Consider the following 24,674-nt stretch of genomic DNA (forward strand, 5'->3'; position numbering starts at 1 on the left):
TGTTGCCTTTAGAAGACATATCTCACCAACAAAGATCAATGGAAACTATATCTCATGGATTTTGATTTTTTTAAAGTTTAGTTTCATCTCTTCAGAACATTTTCTTCCTCATTAAGTTCTTCATTGATTCATAGATCACACAATAGCATCATTTTCTTCAAGAAGGTTCTTGATTTTCTTTTTTATTTCTTTAGTGACACATTAGTCATTCATTAGCATGCTATTTAACTTTATGATGTTGTTAATTTCCTCTTTTCTTTCTTCCTGTTATTGATTTTGTATTGTGGCTTTTCATTTAAGGGGATGTACAGTAACTGTGTAATGGAGACTATCATATACAGATATGAGGATACAATGCGGTATGCATCTCTACTACCAGTTCAAAGATGGACTCCCAATGAAATGAAACTGTTTACTGTATCTTGACAATAGGATGCTGGACTCTCTGCCATTGTCCATGCCCTTAATGATGGACATATGACTGTCTATGAAAACCTATAGTGAAGTAATAATGTAAGGGAACTCAGTGGTGGGGGAGGGAGTTTGAGGAGAAGGTAATGGAAATCCCAGGGTCTGCATAATAAAATGTGTATCATAAATGTATTATAAAAAACTATATCATAAAATGATAATCATAATAATAAAGTCTAAAAAATAAAAATTTTTTAAAACCCACCTTAGACATTAGACTCAGCTGACCTGTGATGGAGGACAGACAGAGAGTAGAGGCTGTGGAGGCCGGAGTTTGTTCCCCTAGCCGCGTGGTCTGAGCAAGACTGTGGGGTGGGCTGCTGATGTGTGTCATGTACCAGTGACAGGGCATCTGCTGCATGATCTTTTGTGGTTTTGATTAACCTTGAATTGGGGAGGGTTGAAATGAAAGGTCAAGCACATGTCTGTATTCCTGTAAGAAACTGATTCCTTAGGAGTTTCAGACTTCCGAGGGTGTTTTCCCAAGCAGCACCTGATGGTTTTGTTCACTCCCAAATTGTACAATGAAAATTTTTAAACAAAAATTTCAAGATAAAAGTTGACTGTTTCAGGAGACATTTGAACATCCCACTTTGTTTCTTTTTCTTAGCCTCTGTGCACCTGCTTATGTGAACCAGTGTGTGTCAAGCTGAAATGAATTGCAGACATCAAGATAGTTCATGTTTAGAATTTCCAACAACTGTTTTCTTAAATTGAGGACCCTTCTAAAACCACAATACCACCATCCCTCCTAAAGAGTGAAAAATGATTGGACAAAGTTATAAAATTATTGAACAAAAATGATCAGCAAATTATTGACCAAATAAGGAGAAACTGATAATCTGGGATATGTGGTGAAGGATGGACAGAGCAACTGGGGCTGCTGAGGGAAATAAAGCAGAAACAATGACCAATGAATCCCCAATAGAGATGTGGGTTGGTATTATCCATGAAACAAGAGTGGCTTGCTCTGAAAATGAGCACTTCAAGAGCCGTTGAGTGCCTGGCAAGCTGGAAGGACACACTGGCAGATGACCAAGTTCCATCCACATAAGGGCTGAAGGACCAGGTGCTACTGTTCCCCAGACTGCAGATCAGGACGATGAAGGGGAAGTGAGATAAAATGGGAAGGCTCAGACATTCCTGAGAGAGGGTGTAGCCAAACCAGAGAGGCAGGCAAAGGTCAGAGCAATGAGAGTTCCTCAGATCCGAAGAAATGCACAAGTCTGGTGATTGACAGGGGCCACTAGAAAACATCAGAGCCTAAATCCAGCCTGGACGGTGTCAGAACACCAAGGAACGACAAGCAGAGGCTCCCAGCCCTCAGATGGAGTAGGAATTGTGTTAGTGACTAAGGGGAAGACTGGGAAGGATTCAGCCATGGCACTGTGTTTCAGAAGAGCACTTCTCAACCCTAAAGCAACCACGCATCCCTGGGTGCATCTTGTCCAATGTCAGGTTCAGAGGTGCAAGTTCTGTATTGGCGAATAGCTCTGGGGGTGGGAGGCAGGGGCTGTGACAGCTCACTGGTAGCCCATACTTTGAATGTCAGGGTCTAGAATAAAATGGACCAACATCTTCAGAGTTGATGAAGCTTTTTTTTAAATAGAAAATTTTGCAGCTAGCCAAATTGTTGACCAAGCATGAAGGAGAATAAAGATATTCCTGTAAGAAAGGCAGTGCAGAGATTCAAATACTCACTCAGTTTCTCTTCCATGCATTTTAAAAAAATATTACTTGTGAATGAACTTTGGAGAAGCATAAAAGGAAGGAAGAACTTAAAAGACACGGCTACTTTTTAGATCTAGCCTGGGTGGAGTGCGTGTAAAGAAGCATCCAGGTGGCAGGGATGTGGAAAATGCAGGACACATGGAGTCCAGTGAGGAGCAGGAAGGCCAGGGGATCCAAAGGAAGGCGCCGAGAAGGAAGTGATTGCTGTCCCACCAAGAGTACGAGTCGGCAGCAAGAAAACATCAGTGATATGACGGAAAAGGTGTAGGTTTATTCTGGAAACAAGAAGAGGAAAAAGCCAGTAAGACTCCAGGGAAAACAAAATCGCTTCAGAAAACTGTGTTTCCACTACGAAGCAAACCAGTCCTGAAAATCCCCTTGGCCTTGAATCTGGAAGTGCCTATAGAATACAGGCTACTTACAAGTGGAGATTCCTGGAGTAAGGGATTGGAAGAGAGGGATGCAGAAGAAGACTTTAGATTAATTCATATGGTTTCAAATTGCAAAACTCAGGTGTATTGAAAACCTTTTTTAAAAGTTCCTCTAAATATAAAAAATTATAGGAAAAAAGACTGAAGAAAGAAAATCTTTCTCAAATAGACCAATATATATGTCACAAACATGCACACCACACACACACACACACACACACACACACACACACACACACACACACACACTTTATCTTGTAGCCATAATGCTCTCTCATCCCTATACTGGGAAGAATTCCAAATTCTTCCACTAGATAAATAATTAATCATTCTTAGGCTTTTCCCCCAGTTCAACCACGAGTAACATTTTTTCAGGTGCTAGAATAAGACCTTGGGACCTGCTGGGGTTTCCCTGTGGATGAGAACTGGGCCTTGGACTGCACACCTTGAACTTCCTCTGCCCCCAAGAAGGAGCTCAGAGTGGACCTGAATGAACATTCTCTAGCTATTGGAGAACCCCAGTGATCCACAGGTATATGTGTCATCAGAAGGGGAGAAGTACAGACACCTCTCAAATCAGAGGCAAAGGTTGAGTCAACTTAACCATGGCCACAGAGCATCCGGTTCTAAAAGGCTAAGGTCCAGGTAGACACAGCACCTGCTTCAGATGCAATGGCACTGTGAGGAAGAGCACTGTTTCCTGAAAGACCAGCTGCTTCCTTTCCTGAGGGCCTTCTGAAGGATGCAGGGTATGAGAGGGCTTTCCCCACCCAGCTAAATGAGGGGCAAGTGACTCAAGGGCACTTCCCCATGATCTACAGATGGGAAATTTCATTCAGGATCTTCTCAGATGATGGCAGAAGAAAATGGAGGGAAATAGTAGAGGTGTAAGGAATGACATCAGAGAGGCAGAGGCCTAGGGAAGGCTGGGAGTCGGGAGGAGGGACTGAGGCAGCAGCATGCTTGGGAAGCCAGTGTCTGTTTGGGAATAGAATTAAGCAGGAAGGGTTTCCAAAATGCGATCATCTGTTTTTGGGAACTTGGAGGGGCGTCAGGGTGACTTTCAAAAAGCTGAGCAAGGTGGTTTGCAAAAACGTTGTGTTTTTCTTTCCAAATCCCACTGACCAGTGTGCAAAGCTGTCACTAATGTTTTTCCAAAACCAGATGTTTAAGCATCTAAATATTTAAATCTCGTGGCAAGGACTCTGTTTGTGTGTGATTTTGGAGAAAGGGAGCCTTCTGAATCCAGGCCACTTGTTTATCTTTCTTTCCCTGCAACCCAAAGCCACGCTTCATTTTCCATACGGATTCAGAATTTTGCCATCAGATTGATTTCAACATTGTTGTTGTTGTTGTTTTCACATTGAGGTCTGTGAGTTCTTGACAAGAATGTGTTAATTGTGTATTTTAATGTTGATGATAATCTAAACAGAAATAGTCTAAGTGGGGTGTGTATCGTCTGGGTAACAAACCAAAGACTCACGCTGCGGTATCCAGCCTTTGTCTTCACACAAAGACCTCAGCAGACCCTGGAACTGCTGAGGCTGCCAAAGCCTATAGACACTCTGTTTTTCCTAAACATATGTACCGCTGATAACGTTCACTTTCTAAATTAGACATAGTTTGAAGTGAACAACAGCTAATCGTAATGTGGATCATAATAATGCATTATCATAAAAGTTCGTTAAGACCTGTGAGTTGTTTGTTTCTGGAATTTTCCATGTCATTCTTTCAGACCACAGTTGAGGATGGGCATACTAGAACCTCAGAAAGTGAAACTATGGATAAGGGAGGCTGCTGTATTGGGAAGCCTTTAGTACCAAAGAATACACCTGGTCACCAGCAACCAATGAGAAAGTAAAAGACCAGGTTTTCTGTGAATGAAGGAATGAGCAGGGGCCAAGTAAAGGCCCAAGGTGGTATCACGGGCTCCCTAATGTGGGCTGGTGCGGGTTACAGAGAAGCAGGATGGAGGAGGTGCTCTTCCAGCTGCTTTGAAGGCTAAGGATAAAATCCAAACAAAGGAACCCACCCAGGTGGGAGTGGGCCAAGTCGCTGCTGCAGACTGTAGCCTGCCTCTGGTTATTAGGACTGTTGATTGGAATCTCACTGGTTTTGCTGTTTTGCTTGTATTTAATTTCACAGTTTATAGTTAAACAAGAGCTATAAACATAAGGTGTTTATATCTAGTGTTATATTTGAACATGTTTAAGTAACGCTATAATTTGAAACAACTTAAGTCAACATTGGGTGTTAAGGAGAATTTTCTCTTTTCCTTCAGTGGGCTTTTGTACATTACTCAAGTTAAGAAAACTTCATAAGATTTGTTTTCTTGCATTCTCTTCCTTGTCATTTTATTATTTGCTTCATTGCAGATTTAAAACTTCAGCTATTTTCTCTTCTCCATAAAAAATACGAACATATGAGTAACCTCTCCTGCAATTACCCTGGATGGCTGTGGTTGGGAATGGGGTGGGTGGCTTGACTATCAGGTGAAGGCTGATGTGTGAACTCCAAGAAAGTTTGCTGGAACTAAGACAAGTGTGAGGGGGACCTGGGACAGGTAGGGGACAAGAGAAGAAACACCCACAGCAACCAGGGTGCCTTGTGTGGGGGTTGGGGACAAAAAGCTTACAGGAGTTTGATGTGGTTTTGATTGCTTGTGGGTTTGATTATCAGCCAGGGCCACATTTATCTGCTTGTAATGGGCAGGTAACATGGCTAAAACTCTAAGAATACCCCATCTTCCAAAGGGGTCCCAGGGCTGGCTTAGCAATCTGTCTGCCCGCAGGCTAGACTCACTGCACTGACACTGTGAGGGCTCCAGGGTCATAGCAGCTGTGTCAGAAGGCAGCCGCTGCAAAATTTTGCACTGACTACAGTCCAGAATTCTGCATACTGTAGTGGTTTAATTCCTGGACACCAGGGTTTGGGTCCCTACTTGGGTATAAAACATCCAGGTGAGGGGAGGGAGCTGGGAGCCATGTGCCTCCACAGGAGCTTAGGATGAGCTCTGGGTGAGTGGCAAGAGGATGAATTCACAGTGGAGTCAGGGAGGAAAGAAGTGGGGTCCCTGTTGTTTACTGTTGCTGATTCACTCCCCAAATGGCTGCCATAGCTGGAGCTGAGTTGATCCAAAGCCAGGAGCCAGGAGCTTCTTTCAGATCTCCCCATGGATGCAGGGGCCCAAGGATTTGGGCCACACTCTGCTCCTTTCCCAGGCCCTAAGCAGAGAACCACACTGGAGATGGCACAGCTGGAACTGAAGCAATGCTTGCATGGACACCAGAGGTGAAGGGTTAATCTATTAAGCTATAACACAGGCCTCTGGGCCACAAATTCTAATGGGAAATGGTAGAGCTGGCTCATCTGGAAGCCTCTTTTTTATTTCTTTGAAAGGCAGAGCAACAAAGAGCTTTGAACAGCTTTTACCAAAGAGATGCTCTAAGGAAATAGTAGGTATTAGTGATTGGATAAATGAATGAACAAATGAAGGAAGCTTATTCATCATTTAATGCTCAGTTCAAAAGTTCATCTCCTCTAGGAAACAGGAAAGATATCTGCGCTGGACTTACTGTCCTGTGTCCAGATGGTCCTCAGTGATGCTGTCGAGCATGTTGCATGTGCACCTGCTGATCACCCGTCCTGGGCTGCGACCCCTGAGGGACAGATGTCCCTTATCCATCTTTTTAATCCCCACTAGACTCATGTAACCAAGAGATGCCTTGTGCATCACAGGTGCCCCATAAATGTGGGAATGATAAAGGAAGGAAACCAAAAAGGGTGCACTTGATTGATAGGGAAAGGACAAGGAGAAGGCAAGTTAAATTTGGTCCAGATTTAAGAAGAGGGCTGCTTCAGTTCAATTGGACTGTGTGTGGACTCTTGCTAAGCCTAGTTCATTGCTTCAGATCCATCCATTCTTCAAGTTCAAATCCACATTTAAGACAGAGCAGTTACTCAAAGCTCCAATATGTGTGTTTGGGGTTAAAGAAGCCTTCCCTTCCCATCCCCAAGCGCCCTACCCCTGTTCTATTCATTTCTTCCAGCAGGAAATTTTTAGAAGTGTCTTCTAGAAATCTTGCCTTGATGGAACATGGGGAAAAAATTCTTAGGGGTGGAGAGTCATGCCCCTGGTTTTCTCTTCTTCCTCATCCCTTGGATGACCCCAGAGCTGCCCTGTAGGACTTAGGCTTATTGGATATATGAATGAAAAATCCAAGATGCTCCACTGTGTTTGTATTATGGACAAGCAATTTTTTCTCCCACTATGTGTCCCCAGTATGTGGCCATCCACACAGTAGCAGGATGTCTCGAGTTCTGCTGGGCCATCCCACTGGGAGCCCTTGGGCCAAGGCTAGGTTGGTGGAGTGAGACCTGTGTAGACACAGGGCTCTGTGCTCAGAAGGGCTTCTGTTTGTTTTAATGCTTTATTGTCACCAGACAGGGATTTGAAATATCTTTTCCCACATGGAGTTCCACATTTCTTTCTTTGGCTGGGCCCCAATCAGGTAGTTGATTTTACTCAAGGCTGCTTGTAACATGATTTGGAAATCTGGTGCCATAAGTAGTGGCACTCTGAGTGGCTGTCCCCACACATGGTGCAAACCCAGCTAACCCTCATTGCACAATGGCTATCTAGTGCTTTCCTCTTAGAAATCTTTTTTTTTTCTGTTCTGCTGTCTTTAGATATTTCTATCTTGGCAGCCAATGCAACTTGTTAGACACTTTAAACCAAGTTTCACTGTGGCTGGCATAAATCAGTGGAAAACTTAGAGTACAGAAATGCTAATTACTTCCTTGCTGCCTTGAAATGTGATTTGACCTAAAAAAGGATTACATTGACTGGTGGGATATACTCTGTGCCGCATGGTACACATCGTCTCAGTGTGTATTTCTGACGCCATCATTCTGCAGTCTTGTGTAGAGTCCCCGTTTCCAAGTGCAGAACATGGCTGTTCTGACAATGCAGTCACCCCAGCATCCTCTTATGAAAGTGGTTCCTTGAGCAGGTGCATGAGCAAATAAAGACCATTTCGTTTTTAAGTTAGAGAGCCATGGGAAGAAGGACAGATATAGCACCCACCATCACCAAGGCTGAAATTGCATCTCAAGCTGATATATATGTAAAGGATTCTTTTTAAAATTAATTATTTTATCTATGAGAGAAAGAGGAAGTGGATTACCAAACACTGATTAGCTTACCTAATTCTTGCAATGGCAGGGGCTGAGCAAAACCTAAGCTGGAATCAGGAGTTTAATACAGATCTTCCTGGGTCTGGCCCCGTGGCCTAGAAGCTAAAGTCTTGGATCCCATATGGGTGCCGGTTCTAATCCTGGCAGCCCTGCTTCCTATCCAGCTCCCTGCTTGTGGTTGGGAAAGCAGTCGAGGACAGCCCAAGGCTTTGGGACCCTGCATCTGCATGGGAGACCTGGAGGGGTATCTGGGCTCCTGGCTTCGGATCGGCACAGCACCAGCCATTGCGCTCACTTGGGGAGTGAATCATTGGATGGAAGATCTTTCTCTCTGTCTCTCCTTCTCTGTATATATCTGACTTTGCGGTAAAATAAATAAATAAATAAATAAATCTTTAAAAAAAGATACAGGTCTTCCTGTAGTTGGCAGGGACCCAGGAAATGAGTCATCACTCGCCACCTTCCAGTGCACATGCTAGTAGGAAGCTAGAATTGGGAGCTTAGCTGGGGCCTCAGCTGGGCACTCCAGTGTGAGACATGGGTGACCCAAGCAGCTTCTTCACCACAGTGCCAAATGCCTGTGAAATTACTGGTTGTTTTAAGAAAATCTGCCCTAGAAAAGCATAAATCTAAGATGAGGATGAGATCATTTGTATTGCAAACAGCATTTTGTTTTTACAGAAGTTCTACTACCAGGTTCAACTTAAATAACAAAATCTGTATTGCAACGAAAACATTCAATGAATGCAAAATTTGATTTATTTTCCTGCCTTTGATAACCATTCTTTTCATGTAAAAGACCACTTTGTGGACAAGTGGGATGATATATATGGGGAATCTGTACTATCTTAATTTTGCAACTTCTTGTTGGCATTTTGAAATGGAAAGTTACTTATATTTACAAAATATATTGCAGTCAGCAATGAATCTGTGAAGAAAGTGGGAGCACATCTTTACATGCTTGGTAAAGGTGGTGACCAATCTGTCTTTATCTCCTTTCTGTAATTTATCACATAAAGTATTGGATTTATTTTTTTTATTTATTTTTAAATTTTTATTGGAAAGGCAGATATACAGAGAGGAGAGACAGAGAGGAAGATCTTCTGTCCGATGATTCACTCCCCAAGTGAGCGCAACGGCTGGTGCTGTGCCAATCCGAAGCCAGGAGCCCAGATACCCCTCCAGGTCTCCCACGCGGGTGCAGGGTCTCAAAGCCTTGGGCTGTCCTCAACTGCTTTCCTGGGCCACAGGTAGGGAGCTGGATAGGAAGCAGGGCCGCCGAGATTAGAACCGGCGCCCATATGGGATCCCGGGCGTGCAAGACGAGGACCTTAACCACTGCGCCATCATGCCAGGCCCAAAGTATTGGATTTAGAAACCATAACACCCATGTTCCATGGTAGCTCATAGCTTTCATCACTTAACCTTTTCCTCCCAGGCAGCATCAAGAGCAGAAGATAACCTCATCTTATAAGTTATATTTCCTTGGCTCATGACCTAGGAAAAAAGCAAAGACTCCAAAATGGGTGGCATGCTTTTGTGAGAAGAAGCAATATCCAATTCTCTCTCTCTTCAGAATAAAACAACTAATTTCTATACCTAATTTGGATCCTGTCTGGACTGAATTGATTTTCCTATCTTGTGTTGCTTCAGTCAGAAAGAAGAAACTGGTGATGGAGGATAAAGGGAATTAAGGAATAGAACACACTGGAGGGGGTGTTGAAAACAGGGAAGAGGACTTACTGATTCATTCACACTTGAAGGATGGTTCTCCGAACTCCGTCATGCCTTGTCCGATGGTCCTACGACAGACTGCACTCTGTCTCCTAGCACTATGCTCTGGGCAGCCGTAGGACCTTGAGCAATGGATGAATTGAGATCTGTGTCATCAGATAGCAGCAACCCTACTACACCAAAAAGCAAAACTAGGGAAAGCCTAGGGTGGCAATTGGAAAAAGAAACATTTAAAGAGTCTCAGAACCAGAGAGCCATGGCGGAAGCTCCAATCCCTGGATTCACTCAGGAGTCATTCATTCAGTCAGATTTCCCACGTGGGTAACAGGAGCCATCACTGCTCCAGCGTCTGCAGGCAGCTGGTGTCAGGTGCCAGAGCTGGGTGTCAAACCTGGGAACTCCTGTATGGAGTGTGGACATCCTTTCTGGGTCTTACCTACTAGGCCAAATACTTGCCACCAAAAGAAATATTTTTGATATTTGTTTTTTTTAAGATTTATTCATTTTATTGGAAATGCCTGTTAACATATTGGTTAATCAATACCATGTCAATTGATGCCATAATGTTGTAAATCGTTGTTGATGTTATGTTGGGGCTTTTAATTGATTGGGATGATACTTTGCTGGCTTTACCTTCAGACCAGAGATGGTCTCACCAAGAAATTGTTGAACTCACTAGGATAATAAGATGCTGGACTTTATGCTTGGTAAATACTTCCAATGAAAGAACCTCAACTGAATTTGAACTGTGGTAATGCAACAAGGTGGAGAAATCCACCATGGGGAGAGGGTTCAGGTAGGGGTGAGGGGAATCCCAATGCCTATAACACCGTGTCACATAATGCAATGCAATTAAAAAAAAGTTTACTGGGGAAAAAAAAAGCCAGTTTTAATAATAAACACTACACTCAAATATTTTTTTTTAAAAAAGTAGTAGTTTTACAAAGAAATAAAAATAATAGTATTTTCACTATTTGGGTGCACATTTGGAAAAAAAAAAAAAGGAAAGGCATATGTACAGAGAGGAGGAGAGACAGAGTGCCTGTCTGTCTGATGATTCACTCCCCAAGTGGCTGCAATGGCCGTTGCTGTGCCAATCTGAAGCCAGGAGTCAGGAACTTCTTTCCAGGCTCCCATGTGGGTGCAGGGTCCCAAGACTTTGGACCATCCTTGATTGCTTTCCCAGCCACAAGCAGAGAGCTGGTTGGGAAATGGAGCTGCCAGGGTTAGAACCAGCACCCATATGGGATCTTGGTGCTTGCAAGGCAAGGGCTTTAACCATTACGCTGTTGTGCTGGGCCCTCAAATGCTGTTTTTTTGCAGCAAGAGGGAGATGAAATTAGAGTCATCATACTCCAAATAGATCAGTAAGCATGTACAAATGTTGATCCCAATGTCAGGAAAACTGAACCTAACTGCTGTATCATTCTGATTGTAATTTTAGTGCAGGTGAGCTCATTTTCCTTATTTTTCTTGCCTCTGGCAGTGCTTGGCTTTCACATGAATTTTCTACAGCAGCCGCCGTGGAAGCATTCATGCTCTTTGACTTGTCCTATGGTGCTTTTCAATCCCACTGGACTTCTTGCCTGATGATATTTTTGCAACCCTCCCTTTAGTAGCCTGCAGTGACATCATGGATCATGTAACCAGTCTAGAGGTTTAATGCCAAGAATATAAGACAGTACTCCAAGGAAACCAAAGGGAAGTCACTGATAACAGACACAACCCATAAGAAGACATAACAGTGTATGCATACATAAGGACAGCCATGGAAACCACAAATGCAGAAGGAAGCTCAGGCTTCGGGACCAATGGGGAACTCTGCAGGCTGCCATGGTAACAGGAAAGGAGAGAATGGCTAAGTACCTTCTGGTTTGAAGCACCTCTCGATTCAAGGAGGCAGAGGAGTTTAATCCTTCCACTGACCTGACATCAGGAGGACCTCAACTCCCAATTGCTTGCATTTGTAAATGAAGCATTCACCGGGACTGGGTACAGCAACACTTGTGTGTTAGTTGAGACTGTATAACATAATGCACCACTCTAATAAAACTCCTCATGCAAAAAATGCCTCGCCAAGTTTCCAGCACTCCTGTGATGATCTGCCTTAAGGACCTCTTATTCAAGCACACAGGGATTTATTCTGGGTTATCACGTGGCGATACTACCCCTGATCTGAATGCATTGATATGAAGGTCATTAGGACAGTATAAAAGTACAGACAATATAAGCATCCTACTGAAAGGGGACTATTCAACTAGTTATGATTTTTCCAAGGAAGAACAGATACATAACATCCTAGACAGTCATGCAAACCAAATCTATCACTTAGGATAGACTGCTGATTGAAAATATGTATAACATTTTGTTATAATCTATATAGTTGTATAATCTATATAGAAATGTGTGCCTGTGAAACAAGAGTCTAAACCTGCGAGTTGACCGAGAATGAATTAGCAGCTGTTTGTGAAATTTGTAACAAAACTTCAGTACTAACAATGGCTCGTTAGCTCAACAATGTGTAGGCCAGCAGTGAGGGCAGAGCTTCCATGAGGGTGGTGCTTCCGCTGCTCTGAGCTGACATCAGTCTCACCTTGGCAGCATCCTGTAGGAGCTCAGAGAAGATAGGCTGGTCCAGGGTAGGCTTACTCATCTGTCAGGCGGTTCACTGCTGCCCTTCAGTGAGCCTCTCTCTTCAGCAGGAGATGAGGACTTGGAAAAGCATGCTGCTGAGGGAGAAGATCATTAAGGATTCTTTTATATATATTTTTAAATTCTGTTCCCCAAGGCCAAAAGAAGGTCAAGGGTTAAAGGCAAGCAGGTTTCCTCAAATATGTCAACTGCAGTAGTTGATAATGAGACACATCGGGGAGGAGAGCCCCCGCTGTTAGCCATGAAGAGGTCCTTGGAAGTGAGCGGTCAGAGGGATGGAGAGTAACGTGGTAAACACCACCCGCTGGCCATGAGAAACACAGGCCAGCGGTGATGGCGTCATGTATTTGGATCCTTCCGAGGGGTTTGCTTGTGGCCAGTAGACTTGACTGGACCTCACACTAGCTTTTATTACATTTCTAAGCCATGGCTGATCATGTGAATTCTTGGCACAGGTGGTGGTTCGGGAACTGCTGACTCAATACACCAAGCAGTACGATGAGAATCCACTCTGTGGCCAGCTCCGAAGCTGGATGGAGTCCGCGGGTGACAAACTGAGAACCAGGTATGTTTCGCTCTGGGTGACACTTGCCTCCTGCCTTCGGTGTCTTATGACTGAGCCAGGCTTTCTCGAGCTGCATCCGGGAATAGCTCTGTTGTTTGAAATGCTTAACATTTGGTATAAACAACAACAACAACAACAAAATGGCAAATACATAAAATCTATGCTGATGCACACAGCCCCAATGTAAGAACTGAAATATTGCCAATCCTGTCCTTTCACTTTGTTCCTTCTTTATGACAAATTCACTAATCCAAGCACTTTCTACAGATTTCAGTCCTAAGCCTTCACAAGGTAGGTTCCTATTTCCATTCCACAGAGAGAAACTGAGGCACAGAGGAGCTGTTTTTACTCAGGGTTACCTGGCAAGAGAATGGCAGAGCTGGCCTTTGACCCCAAGATGCCAATGTATGCAGGAAGTCCTGGGAACTGTCTATTTTGTACATCCTAGGTCCGTCAACGCAATGTTATCATAACACTTGGTTTGTAATGAAATATCACTACATCATCAAATTATGTCTTTACGTCAAAATGCAATTCACAATTGTGCTGGCTATGTTGCACTTTAAGATTTGAAATTAGGGCCCGGCGCGATGGCGCAGTGGTTAAGGTCCTCGCCTTGCACGCCCGGGATCCCAAATGGGCGCCGGTTCTATCCTGGCAGCCCTGCTTCCCTTCCAGATCCCTGCCTGTGGCCCAGGAAAGCAGCCGAGGACAGCTCAAAGCTTTGGGAACCTGCACCCGCGTGGGAGACCTGGAAGAGGCTCCTGGCTTCGGATCGGCATAGCATCGGCCGTTGCACTCACTTGGGGAGTGAATCATCGGACAGAAGATCTTCCTCTCTGTCTCTCCTCTCTGTATATCTGCCTTTCCAATAAAAAAATAATAAAAATAAATCTTTTAAAAAAAAGATTTGAAATTGGTTTCTCAAATTCTTAAAAAAACAAAGCAAAGCAAAGTCTCAGCAGCAAAATTAAAACATTGCTAGCTGCGTGTATATGAACTAGCTCTAGTAGCCCACTTCATAGAGTCCTAATCTAGAAGGTTGGTTATCAGGAGCTGAGAGGAAGAAATTACTGTTTGAAGGACAGAGATTCATTCTGGGAGGGTGAGAAAGTCTGGAGACGAGTGGTGGGGATGTGTTTAATCGTCCAGGACTTTCAATTTGAAATGGTAAAAATAGTAAATGCTTTTGGTCTGTATATATTTTCCACAATTTTCAGAATTTATTGGAATCTTCTTTAGAAGTATACTGAAGTGTACTGAAGCTATAAATTTGCAAAATATTTGAATTGTGAATATATCAGAGATTTGTCTTTCAGGGTTTTATCATCTTCTCCATTCTAAGTACAACCTTTGATGGGTTTATTATTAGTTCCCTGACAATCTGGAGCTGTTGTTAAAAGAATATCTTTCTAAACGATGTTTTGTTGTTGCTGTTGGTGAGTTATAGCCATAGGTGGAGTTGTATATACGTCTGACTATAAAAAGTAATTCTCAGTGTGCATGCAGATTCATTAGGAGTTTTTCATGCAATCATGCTGTCTGTAAAAAAAAAAAAAGCAAAAACATTTTTTTCAGTTGTTCCTAATTATTGTCTTTATGACATCATTCATGTCTGACTGCACAAGAGGTAGGAGCTCTGACGTAATTTGGATAGAAGCAGGTATAGGAGGTGTTCTTCTATGTTATTCCTGATTTTAAAAAGAATTCACTTAACACTTCACCGCTAACTTGCTGGCTCTTTGATCGTCACACTTGACTTCCTGAAAAAGCTCCACTTACTGTTGCTTTGAATATGTTCTTTCGCTACTGAGTGATTATTGATTTTTGAACCTATTTGATGTGATTGTATAGTGTTTCTTCTTTATTTTACTGATTGATATGCATTCTTTGCGACTTTTCTAGAGTTAACTTCCTCTTGTATGCACAGGAAGCATTCCATTTTTTTCATGCTCTTATCATCTTATGTTTTCCTGGGTTGGGCTTGTTAGTATTGGTGTATTTTTTCCAATTTTTTCACTTCACTCAGTTCTTCCTACTATCATCATGTACTCGTCCATTTCTGCTGCTGATGCTTGGCACCACAGACTGGGAGAGCTGTAAGGAAAGGATGGCTCTGTCTTGGCCTCCAGTTCTGCAGGGCAAGGAGGTGGACCGACATCTAGTGACAGAGTCTTTGTTGACAGACTCCTGAGGTTGTTCAGGGGATCCCACGGCCAAAAGACAGGGAGCTGGTGCACAGGTGTCATTTCAGTCTTTCTATCACTTCTTACAAATCCACCAGGATTTACTCATGGGGACCCCACTCTCATGATGTTCGTATGTCCAAATCATTCCCCACCAAGCCCCTTGCACAAAGCCTCAGCTCTGCACACCAGAGTTAGAGTAAGTCTCCACCTTCTGACTGCCTTACAGTGAGAATTCCATATAATTCCATGATATCTTGGGGAACTCTCAAGCCGTATCCAAATCTAGGGAGTAGCTTTTTATTCTGTGCCAAATTTTGATAGGTTATATAAGATCTATTTGAGCTTGGTAGAAGATTCCAAACTATTGATTGGGTGAATGTCATCATTTTAAGACTATTTAGACTTTTCCTTCTTGTGTCAGTGTTGGTAATTTTATTTTCTAGGAACTTACTCATTTAATTGTGAATGTATCTGTATGAGGTTTTTCATATCATATTTTAACTTTTAAGTTCTGTCGCATCTCTCATTATCTCCCATTTGTCATTCCTTGCTTCTTGTGCTTTTTCTCTTCTGATAGTTGTTCTGTTTCACCAGACGTTTGGTTTGTTATCCTTTTTCAAATGATCAGTTTGTCCCTTTTTTTATACTTTATGTTGTTACATTATTTTCTATTTCATCAAAGCTTTTTGAAGATTTATTTATTTTTGGTTGAAAGACAGGTTTACAGAGAGAAAGGAAGACAGAAAGAAGTCTTCCATCTGCTAGTTCTCTCCCAAAATGGCTGCAGTGGCCAGAGCTGAGCCAATTGGAAGCTAGGAGCCAGGAGCTTCATCTAGGTCTTCTCGCAGGTACAAGGGCTCAAGGACCGGAGCCATCCCCTACTGCTTTCCTAAGCTGTAAGTAGGGAGCTAGATGGAAAGTGGAGCAGCTGGGACTACAACCAGTGCCCATATGGGATACTGGTGCCTGCAGATGGAGGATTAGTCTGTTGAGCCATGGGACGAGCCCCTGCTTTACAGTTTTATGCTCATAAGTATATTATCTCTCTTATTACACTTTTGAAGAATTTACTGGTGACTCTGTTGGGGGCTTGAACTCTCCAGCCTGGCTGGAATGTCCAGATCCCATGGTGGTGGGATTAATGCAACCTCAAATTTTCACAGAGGATAAAGTCCAAGAATTGAAACAGGGAGAGGAACCTACTGGGGAGAGAGGTTACACTCACCCATCGCCCGCAGCAACTAGCATGCCATTGTCGATCTGATTGAAGTAGTATATGTGGTAAGCAATGCCTGATAGGCCATGAAAGATTTATTTACAAATAGTCTGAGTTGGAGTCTAAAGAGGTGATTGTGGCAGTTCAGATCCCCAGTGGGGAGAGCAGAAACCATCAGACAGAGAGGAATGAAAAGGGAGAGAGGGAAGAAGGTAAGATAGGAGACAGGGTCCCAGAGAGGGACAAGGAAGATTATTATAAGGAGGCAGAGGAGTAGGCTTAGGGTGGGGTGGCAGGCAGTGCGAACTGCTCCTGCAGGTCAGGGAGGGTGGAACCTGATTCTGTAGGTCCCTCCCCTGGCCTAGCAAAAGGGGACAAGGCACAAACTGGAAGCAGGGGATAGAGAGAGGAAGGGGAGGGCCCATTAAAAGTAGGAGGAGCAACCAGCGGAGTCAAGGAGACTTCTGGCTTGGGTGGGGCAGGCATGGGTAATGGTGGTGCTGGTTCTGGATATAAAGGTGTTGGGGACACGGCAGGATAGGACAAGTTCTCTGAGCATTCAGTAAGAGGGGAGGATTGGTCTTCTAAGACTAGAGGAGTTCTAGTAGTGTCCCTATCTGCAAACTCCAGGGTGCTCCTAGTGAACCACATCTGGAAGGCTTGCACATACTGAACCTCCCCCTACTTCCCCACCCTGTAGCAGTAGTCATTTAAATCTTAGAGGATGTTAAAATCAGAAGTCCCCTCAGCTGGCCAGCATGACTGGTTATCCAGTTTGGACTGTGGCCAGGCCACAGTAGAGTAAAAGACCAACTTTTGCACGGAGGTCCTGGGCTAGTCCCAGGGCTTTGAGATTAACCAGGAGACACCCTAAGGGCGAACTACAGTGAAATTTAGACCAGGGTTCTCTATATTCTCCTCTGAGGCCCCGGACTGGGCAGTCAAAAACTGCCGGTGGCACCATGGGTTGTCTGTCCAGCAAACGGAATGGCTCGTCACTCGACTGGGATGTGCACTTGCTGAGTGAGGCCCAGAGTACAGTCCTGGACTGCACAGAAGGGAATCTCTGATATAGCTGTGATTTAGTGGTCTGGTCACGAAACAGGGAAGCCCCAGAACGGAGAGGCGTACAAGAGATTAGGGGAGAACTTAACCCACACTGCCAGGTTGTTCAGAGGAAGAACCAGAGGTCCAGTTGGGGCCCTGATCCATGGAAAGAGCTGCTTCAGCGGGGAACCTAGGAGGCAGCACATTCCTCCAGGGTTTTGGCACCAAATGTAATGTCTAATCCAAGTTCCCGGTGAAAGAATCCACAAGGAATAAATGCTCAGCTCAAAGCGAGCTTTATTGGGAGTGCTCCTGGGCAAGGGTCACTCGTCCAGCACAGACGCAAGGCCACGGCAGTCACACCGGGGATTGTGAACCAGGGCTTTTATACTCAGGTTCAAACAGGAAGTGGGTTGAGGCTCAGCAGGGGAAGGAACTTTTCCTTATATGGTAATGTTAGCGCTGATAGGTTCACTCTGGCTTGGTCAACCCATACATCTCTTCCGGTCCAGGCAGGGGCTTCTGGGTATTGTAGTCCCCTGACTTGTTTGCATCAGCCTGTCCCTTCCCTCATCTGCTGGCCTCCAGCAGGTCGCCGCTCTCCCTTCCACCCGGCTGGCCTTACAGGATATATAATAAATATCCCAGGAAAGGTGGCTTCCAATAACAGCATTCCTGGCCTCCAGGTTCCTAGTAATGGCTAAAATTACTGTTCAGAAAAATGGGAGAATTCTTGATGCCTTTTGTTAAATAAACAGGCAGAAACTCAACCTTCTAAAGCTCAGCTTGAAAATAAGAATTGATAGAATTTAGATTCTCTGGTAATTGACCCCAAATATTCTCCCAACATCCTTGCCAGAATGGAAAGCAATTATTAACTCAGCATTCAGCATGCTCAAAAGCCTCTGTCCTTGTTTCCTGAAATTTCCCCAGGCCCTCTGAGTAAGCAAAGGGTTGTTCCTTGGGTTGTTAATGTTTGCTTCATGGAAACATGAAGTCTTATGACACTTTACTTTCTAAGGAGGTGGCTGAGCAGGAAGCGAGAGGTGGCTGGGCTGTGGGGAACCTCAAGGGTGCGCGAATCCCTTACCTGTTTCTCTAGGTTACCTATTTAGGAGGTAGAATGCAAACAAGAGGCAGAGCTGCAAAATGGGACACACTCAAGGAGTTTTGAGGGAACTTGAGTGTTCATAGTCTGTGCTGGTATCTTCTACTGCCTCTGTACCCTCCACTTCCTCCTGGGGAAGGTAAAAATGACTGCCTTTTGAAAAAAAAAAAAAGTCCTGCTCCCTCAGCGCCTGGTGTTTCACTAGAGAAAACCCAAGCCTGGCTGTGCTCTGCTTCTAAACCTTGAGCAATTTACCAAACCTCAGCCTGTTTCCTGAATTATATTTGATGAAACTATGGCAACTGCATCCTAGAGTGATTGAGGATGTGGAATAATTCACAGCAAATGCCTGGCTCCATTCTTGATACATCATAACTGTAATCACCGTTCAAAGGTGCTTCGAATGCTCATGGAACAATGGGTATGAAAGCTGCTTTGGTGGGGGCCTGGCAGTTCAGACACCAAGTGTGACACCCAGACATCTGTGTCCCATATCAGGACATTGGGCCTCAGTCCTGGGTCTGGCTCTTAACTCCTGCATCCTGCATCCTGTATCCTGGGTGACAAAACTGATGGCTCAAGTAGTTGGGTTCCAACTGCCGAAGTGATGGACCAGATTAAGTTCCTGGCTCCTGGCTTCGACCTGACCTAGCCCCAGATGCTGGGAATATTTGAGGATTGAACCAGTGGGTGGAAGCTATGTCTGTCTGTCTGTCTGTCTGTCTACTCTAATCTCTCTCTCTCTGTTATCTAAAAACAAACAAACAAATAAATTATGGGGTCCAGCACAGTAGCCTAGCGGCTAAAGTCCTTGCCTTACATGCACTAGGATCCCATATGGGTGTGTCAGTTCATGTCCCAGCTGCTCTACTTCCCATCCGGCTCCCTGCTTGTGGCCTGGGAAAGCAATAGAGGATGACCCAAAGCATTAGGACTTTCTGTCCAGGTGGATCACCCAGAAGAAGCTCCTGGCTCCTGGATTTGGATCAGCTCAGCTCTGGTCACTGCAGGCACTTGGGTAATGAACCAGCAGATGGAAGATCTTTTTCTGTGTCTCTCCTTCACTCTGTAAATCTGTCTTTCCAATAAAAATGAATAAATCTCTCTTTTTTAAAGTAGATGCTTATTTTTGGTGCAAAAATCTTTTGAAATCCACACAATTTCTTTATAATATTCATTTCCCATGAACTTTTCAAAATATCCTCATATTCACTGACAAATGCGTTGTGAAGGACATAGGTGTTAACATTTCACTGTAGTAATTTTTGTAATCAATGCCAAACAATTGTTGAACAAATTATTGTAAGCTTACATTTGATAGATTATGTATGTTAGTGAAGACTGAATGAAATCTTGTACATTACCTTTAATGCACTAGGAATTGGAAAAGATAGGAAACAAGTTATCTATATACCACAAGGGTGACAACATAGAATCAATTGGAACCCAGCTTTCATTAGCAAAGTTATGAACAGAAGCACAGACACAGCCATTGAGAGAGGGGATGGGACATCGATGGCTATATGCAATCTACATGACTGTTCTATGGCAGGAACTTTTTGTGTTTTGAAACACAAAAAGCCTCTCCTTTATTTCCTTTGAAATACTTTGGTGAAGCCGAAGTCATAATGATCTTCTCACCTTTTCTTGCAGTTTCCTGGCAATTGCGATGGACACAGTTGGTGAGCTCGCCTTCCTGCTGAAGGCAGTGAATTTCCGGGAAAGGGTTCTTCGGCGGAGTTTGGTGGCCAGGATGTATTATAAGGTAAAGATGCATTGTGTTGGATTTCTCTCTTTGAACGTGCTGAGGGCATATCCTTGCTGCCAAACTAGCCGCAGCTAAAAGTAGCAGAGGATGAGTCAGCTTTGTAACAGGCTTGGAGCCATGGGTGGCGTTCCTCCAGGACATTGTGTGGGACAGCCTTACTTGCTCAAGAGGTCAGGGTGCTACTGTTGAAACCCCTTTAGATCGACTTTTACAAGTCCCCTGTATTTACAGTATTTATTGTTTGGCTGACATGGGAGATAACGGGTGGAGTGATTCTTAGCTCTTGTTGAAATTGAAAAATCATTGCTTTCTGTGGGTAACAACTATGGCATACTCTGGACCTGGGGGTTGAAGTACATCAGGTAGGCACACGTAAAAATGAGTCATTGGGTTAGTCAGAGATCCACTCATTTCTTACTAAAAGCACACAAAACTCTGCACACTCATAAAACCTTGTTGCCAGAGTCCAGCTCCAGCTGAGTTCGGAACTCGCGAAGGGTGTGTGGATGAGGCGCAAAGAGGAAAGAAAGAAAGAGATGGACCACTAGGACTTTGTGATCATAATGGACCACGCATGAAAGCTGTCTGCTTTATTTATACAAAATCAGCCAAATTCTGGCTCAGACTTTTTACCCAGTGGGTGTTTCTAAGGATAATTCTGCCATTAGTTTTACCTAGAAACAATAGAAGTTCCTGCTAACATTACCTAGAATTTCCTGCTACAGATTTTTATCCTACAACTCAATCTTGTACCACAAAGAAAAAGGGGAACTTAAAGATCAAGGAAAGAATGAAAGCCTAAATACAGGTCCCTTGATTAGCAAAGGTTCAATGGCGACAGCCAAGACAATAGGAATGATAAAGGGCCCCATTTGAGATCCCTTGATTAGCATAGGTTCAATGGGGACAGCCAAGACAATAGGAATGATAAAGGGCCCCATATGCAAGACATTGATCTCCAAGCTCAGGCTGAGCAAAAGGTTAACCTCACAGTAGCAAATGCCAGGATGGATTAGAATTCTTCCGCAGGGTGGTCCAGTGTCCATGCAAAAGAAGGTGGAGTTGCATTCAGGTGGTTGTAGAGACAGGAAATTCCTTGTGGCCCTGCCTGCAATGGGACACTCTTCAGCCCCTCATGTCCCCCACATCTACTGCACGGACCCCAGCACCTTGTGTCAGAAAGTCTTGGCAAAAGTCTTGAGGGCTTTTTCTACCAAATTCTGTGCCAGTGGGGTTGGTTTGAAGACATGTCAACCCCATCCTAGCAATGTCTGTCTCATCTTCTAATCCAGAGCGGGATAGCCAACCAGATGCCACCATCCCACTCATCGCCCCTCTCTGTCAAGATAGAGGGGATTGGGGCTGCTGTAGCCAGAATCCAGGCTTCAGTTCTGCCTGGGGAAGCAGGTGCCAAGAAGGCCAGAGTGGGTCCCTGCAGGAGCCACATCATGTCTCCTAGCACAATGCAGAGGTAAGGGAAGAGGAAGCAAGGCGCTTGCATGCTCCTAGCGAGTGTTCTAAAGGCAGAAGAATCTTGGGAGCCAGATGTTGTCAGGAGCTCCCCTGCAAGTCAGAGCCACTCGGGCTGAGACCCTGCCAGGAGTTGGATGGGGGCTGTGCAGGTCCGTCCATCCAGCAGACCCCAACAGCACATTTAGGTGGGTGGGTGGGGTCTCTCCACATACCTTGGCTCCTGTCAAAACAAGAGAAGAATGATAGTAAAGGTAAACATGCTACAAATGTGCTGAAAAAAAAAAAATAACGGGGAAAACACAAAGTGCACCAGGTTTTCCAGACTGTATAAGGAAAAAAAAGTAGGAGGTAAAATTATAGAAGAAAGCAATCACAGAGAGAAAATGGTAAAAATTGAACCTATGAATGATAAATATTCCTGAAATAATCTACTTTTTATTCTGTATCTGTAAGAAAAAATCTTGAGTGTAAAAAAAAAATCCATATCCAAATGGAATAAATCCCAAACTTGTATATAACCCAGAAAACTAGAATAACAAGGATATCATAAAAGTGATCAGACATAATTTACTCAAAATGGGGAAAGATTAGGCTAGCTTCAGTCTTTATTCACGATCTTCAAATGGAGTAATATGCATTCCTAGCAATACAAAATTGCCTGGTCTAAGCATTCTATCCCAAGAAAATTGTAATGTATGAGTTCAAGCCGTGGAAATATATTTCTAGATATCTAAATTCAGCAGCAGTTTCCCTCATGCAGCTTTCCTTAAGAATTATTCAAATGGGGGCCCAGCACTATGACATAGCAGCTTACACCACTGTTCAGTGTTGCCATCCCATGTCAGAAAGGTGATTTGAACCCTGGCTGCTCCACTTCATTTCAAGCTCCCTCTAACACACCCAAGAAGAGGCAGCAGCAGATGACCCAGATACTTGGCTCCCTGCCACCCACATGGGAGACTTGGCTGGCATCCCTGGCTCTCAGTTTTGTCCTGGCCCAGTCCTGGTTGGTGTTGTCATATAGGGAATGAACCAGAAGATGGAGGATCTCTTTCACTTTCTCTGTCTCTCTGCCTCTCAAATCAATCAATCAATCTTTAAAAAGTTATTCAAAGACATTTTTACAAGGCATTAAGTTAATCTAAATTAACTTAGAAACATAAATTTAGTATACAGAAGGATTTCTAGTCCCTGTGAAGTCAATTCCAATGTGTTTTTTAAAAAATAGTCACAACATTGACTGTAAAAGCTGCAACTGGTGTTGTGTTTCATTTTTTAAAAAACAAAAATTTGCTTTAAAAACTTCATCTTTTAAGATTTATTTATTTTTATTGGAAAGGCGGATGTACAGAGAGGAGGAGAGGCAGAGAGAAAGATCTTCCGCCTGATGGTTCACTCCCCAAGTGGCTGCAATGGCTGGAGCTGAGCCAATCTGAAGCCAGCAGCCAGGAGCTCTTCCGGGTCTCCCACGGGTGCAGGGTCCCAAGGCTTTGGGCCGTCCTTGACTACTTTCCCAGGCCACAGGCAGGGAGTTAGATGGGAAGCAGAGCCGTCAGGATTAGAACCGGTGCCCATATGGGATTCTGGTGCATGCAAGGCGTGGACTTTAACCACTACACTATCATGCCAGGCCCAATCTTCTGTTTTTATGATAAATTGGGACTGTGGTATTTTTTAAGTAAAATGTAAGCTAAAGTAAAAAGCATGTGGAATTTCTTTAATTGCTGCTAGATAGGTTAAAGACTTCATTTTGTTCTTGCATTGATAATCAGAGATTAAAATATGTGTTTCATAAAATTGTAAGCTGACATGTACCTAGGAGTCTGGTTTTCTAAATCAGTGCTGAAGACAAGCAGAGAGGGAAAGTAAGTTAGAGGCCAGCAGTTTATTTGTGCGACCAGCAGCAGAGCCGACAGAGAATTGGGAAGACGTTGTTGGGGAGCTTGAGGCTGTTGGTTCAAGAAAGGCCAACATCTGGCCTGTAAAATCATTGTGTTTGGACTGGCCCTTCCAGGGTAACCACAGGAGGGACTTGAAATTCAATAAATTTACAGCAGGCTAATTTTGAAATTGATCATTTGGTATCGCCTACGAAGGACATGACACATCTCCAGTCAGTCCTGGGTAGGAAACAGCTTTCCCACCCTTGTAACTGAGCCCTTCAGTGTTCCCCCTGAGTGGAGGACTTCACAACAATTGTTTTCTAGATCTGCTTTCCCTTCCTCATGACCCTTCCCTTGCTTTTGCCTGTGTGGGTGGATCCTGAAACACCATGCTTTGATCTTGAATTGTGCTGATCCACTCACTCCTTGAAAGCATTTCCATGGTGGTCTGATTGCTCCCTGAGTCTTTTCCTCAGGAAGCCAGGCTAGGGCAGCTCCTGGTTCCTGACCATCCAAGAGGTAATGGATCTCTCCAGTTCTCATCCCTGGATGCTGAGAAACTGGCTTCTAAAGGAGTGATAATAGGACATGAAAAAGAGTGTTCCTAGTAAAAGCATAGACCCTCAGATTCGATGAAGAATCTCATGGATGCACATTTTGTACAGAAATAAACCTGATGATATGCACTTAGATAATACAGACATCAAAACAAACATGACTTTTGAAGAAGTCTTTTCAAAGATGAACTCATCCATGTTAAGCAACAGCAAGCTATTTTCCCTCACCTTTTGGAGGTTGGGTGTCTGAGTCAACCAGCGGGGCTGTCTTAGCAAGATATCACAAACTGGGGAATTTAGTTTCTCACTATTCTAGGTTGGGTGGAATCCAAGGTCAAGGTGCTAGCGGGCTTGATTGACCCTGAGACCTCCCCGTGCCTTTGCAGGCAACCACCCTCTTGCTACCCCTCATGACCCATCCTGTGTGTACTTTCTGCTCCTGCTGGCTACCTTATTAGGATGCCAGGCATGTTGCAAAAGACCTAACAGCTGCATTTTAACTTAATTGCCTTTTTAAAAACCCAGTCTACAGGGTGGACACTGGGGCTCACAGCTGAGGTACTGTTCAGTTCTGGAGTATCTGTGTTCAGTTCTCAGTTCTAGCGCCCAATTCCAGCTTCTTGCTAATGCAGACCATGGGAGGTAATGGGCAA

General features: G+C 43.9%; 1 protein-coding gene across 1 annotated transcript in view; it reads left to right on the plus strand.

Annotated features, from left to right (window-relative positions):
* The window catches only part of ACOXL (acyl-CoA oxidase like), a 284,350-nt gene that overhangs the window by 176,425 nt on the left and 83,251 nt on the right, over positions 1-24,674 (plus strand). Inside the window, 2 exon segments of the mRNA XM_040993353.1 lie at positions 12,671-12,780; positions 19,994-20,105. Of these exon segments, the coding sequence (XP_040849287.1) occupies positions 12,671-12,780; positions 19,994-20,105 (222 nt within the window).

The sequence above is a fragment of the Ochotona curzoniae genome, unplaced genomic scaffold, assembly GCF_017591425.1.
Source record: "Ochotona curzoniae isolate NIBS_2020 unplaced genomic scaffold, NIBS_Ocur_1.0 contig_883, whole genome shotgun sequence".
Lineage (NCBI taxonomy): Eukaryota > Metazoa > Chordata > Mammalia > Lagomorpha > Ochotonidae > Ochotona > Ochotona curzoniae.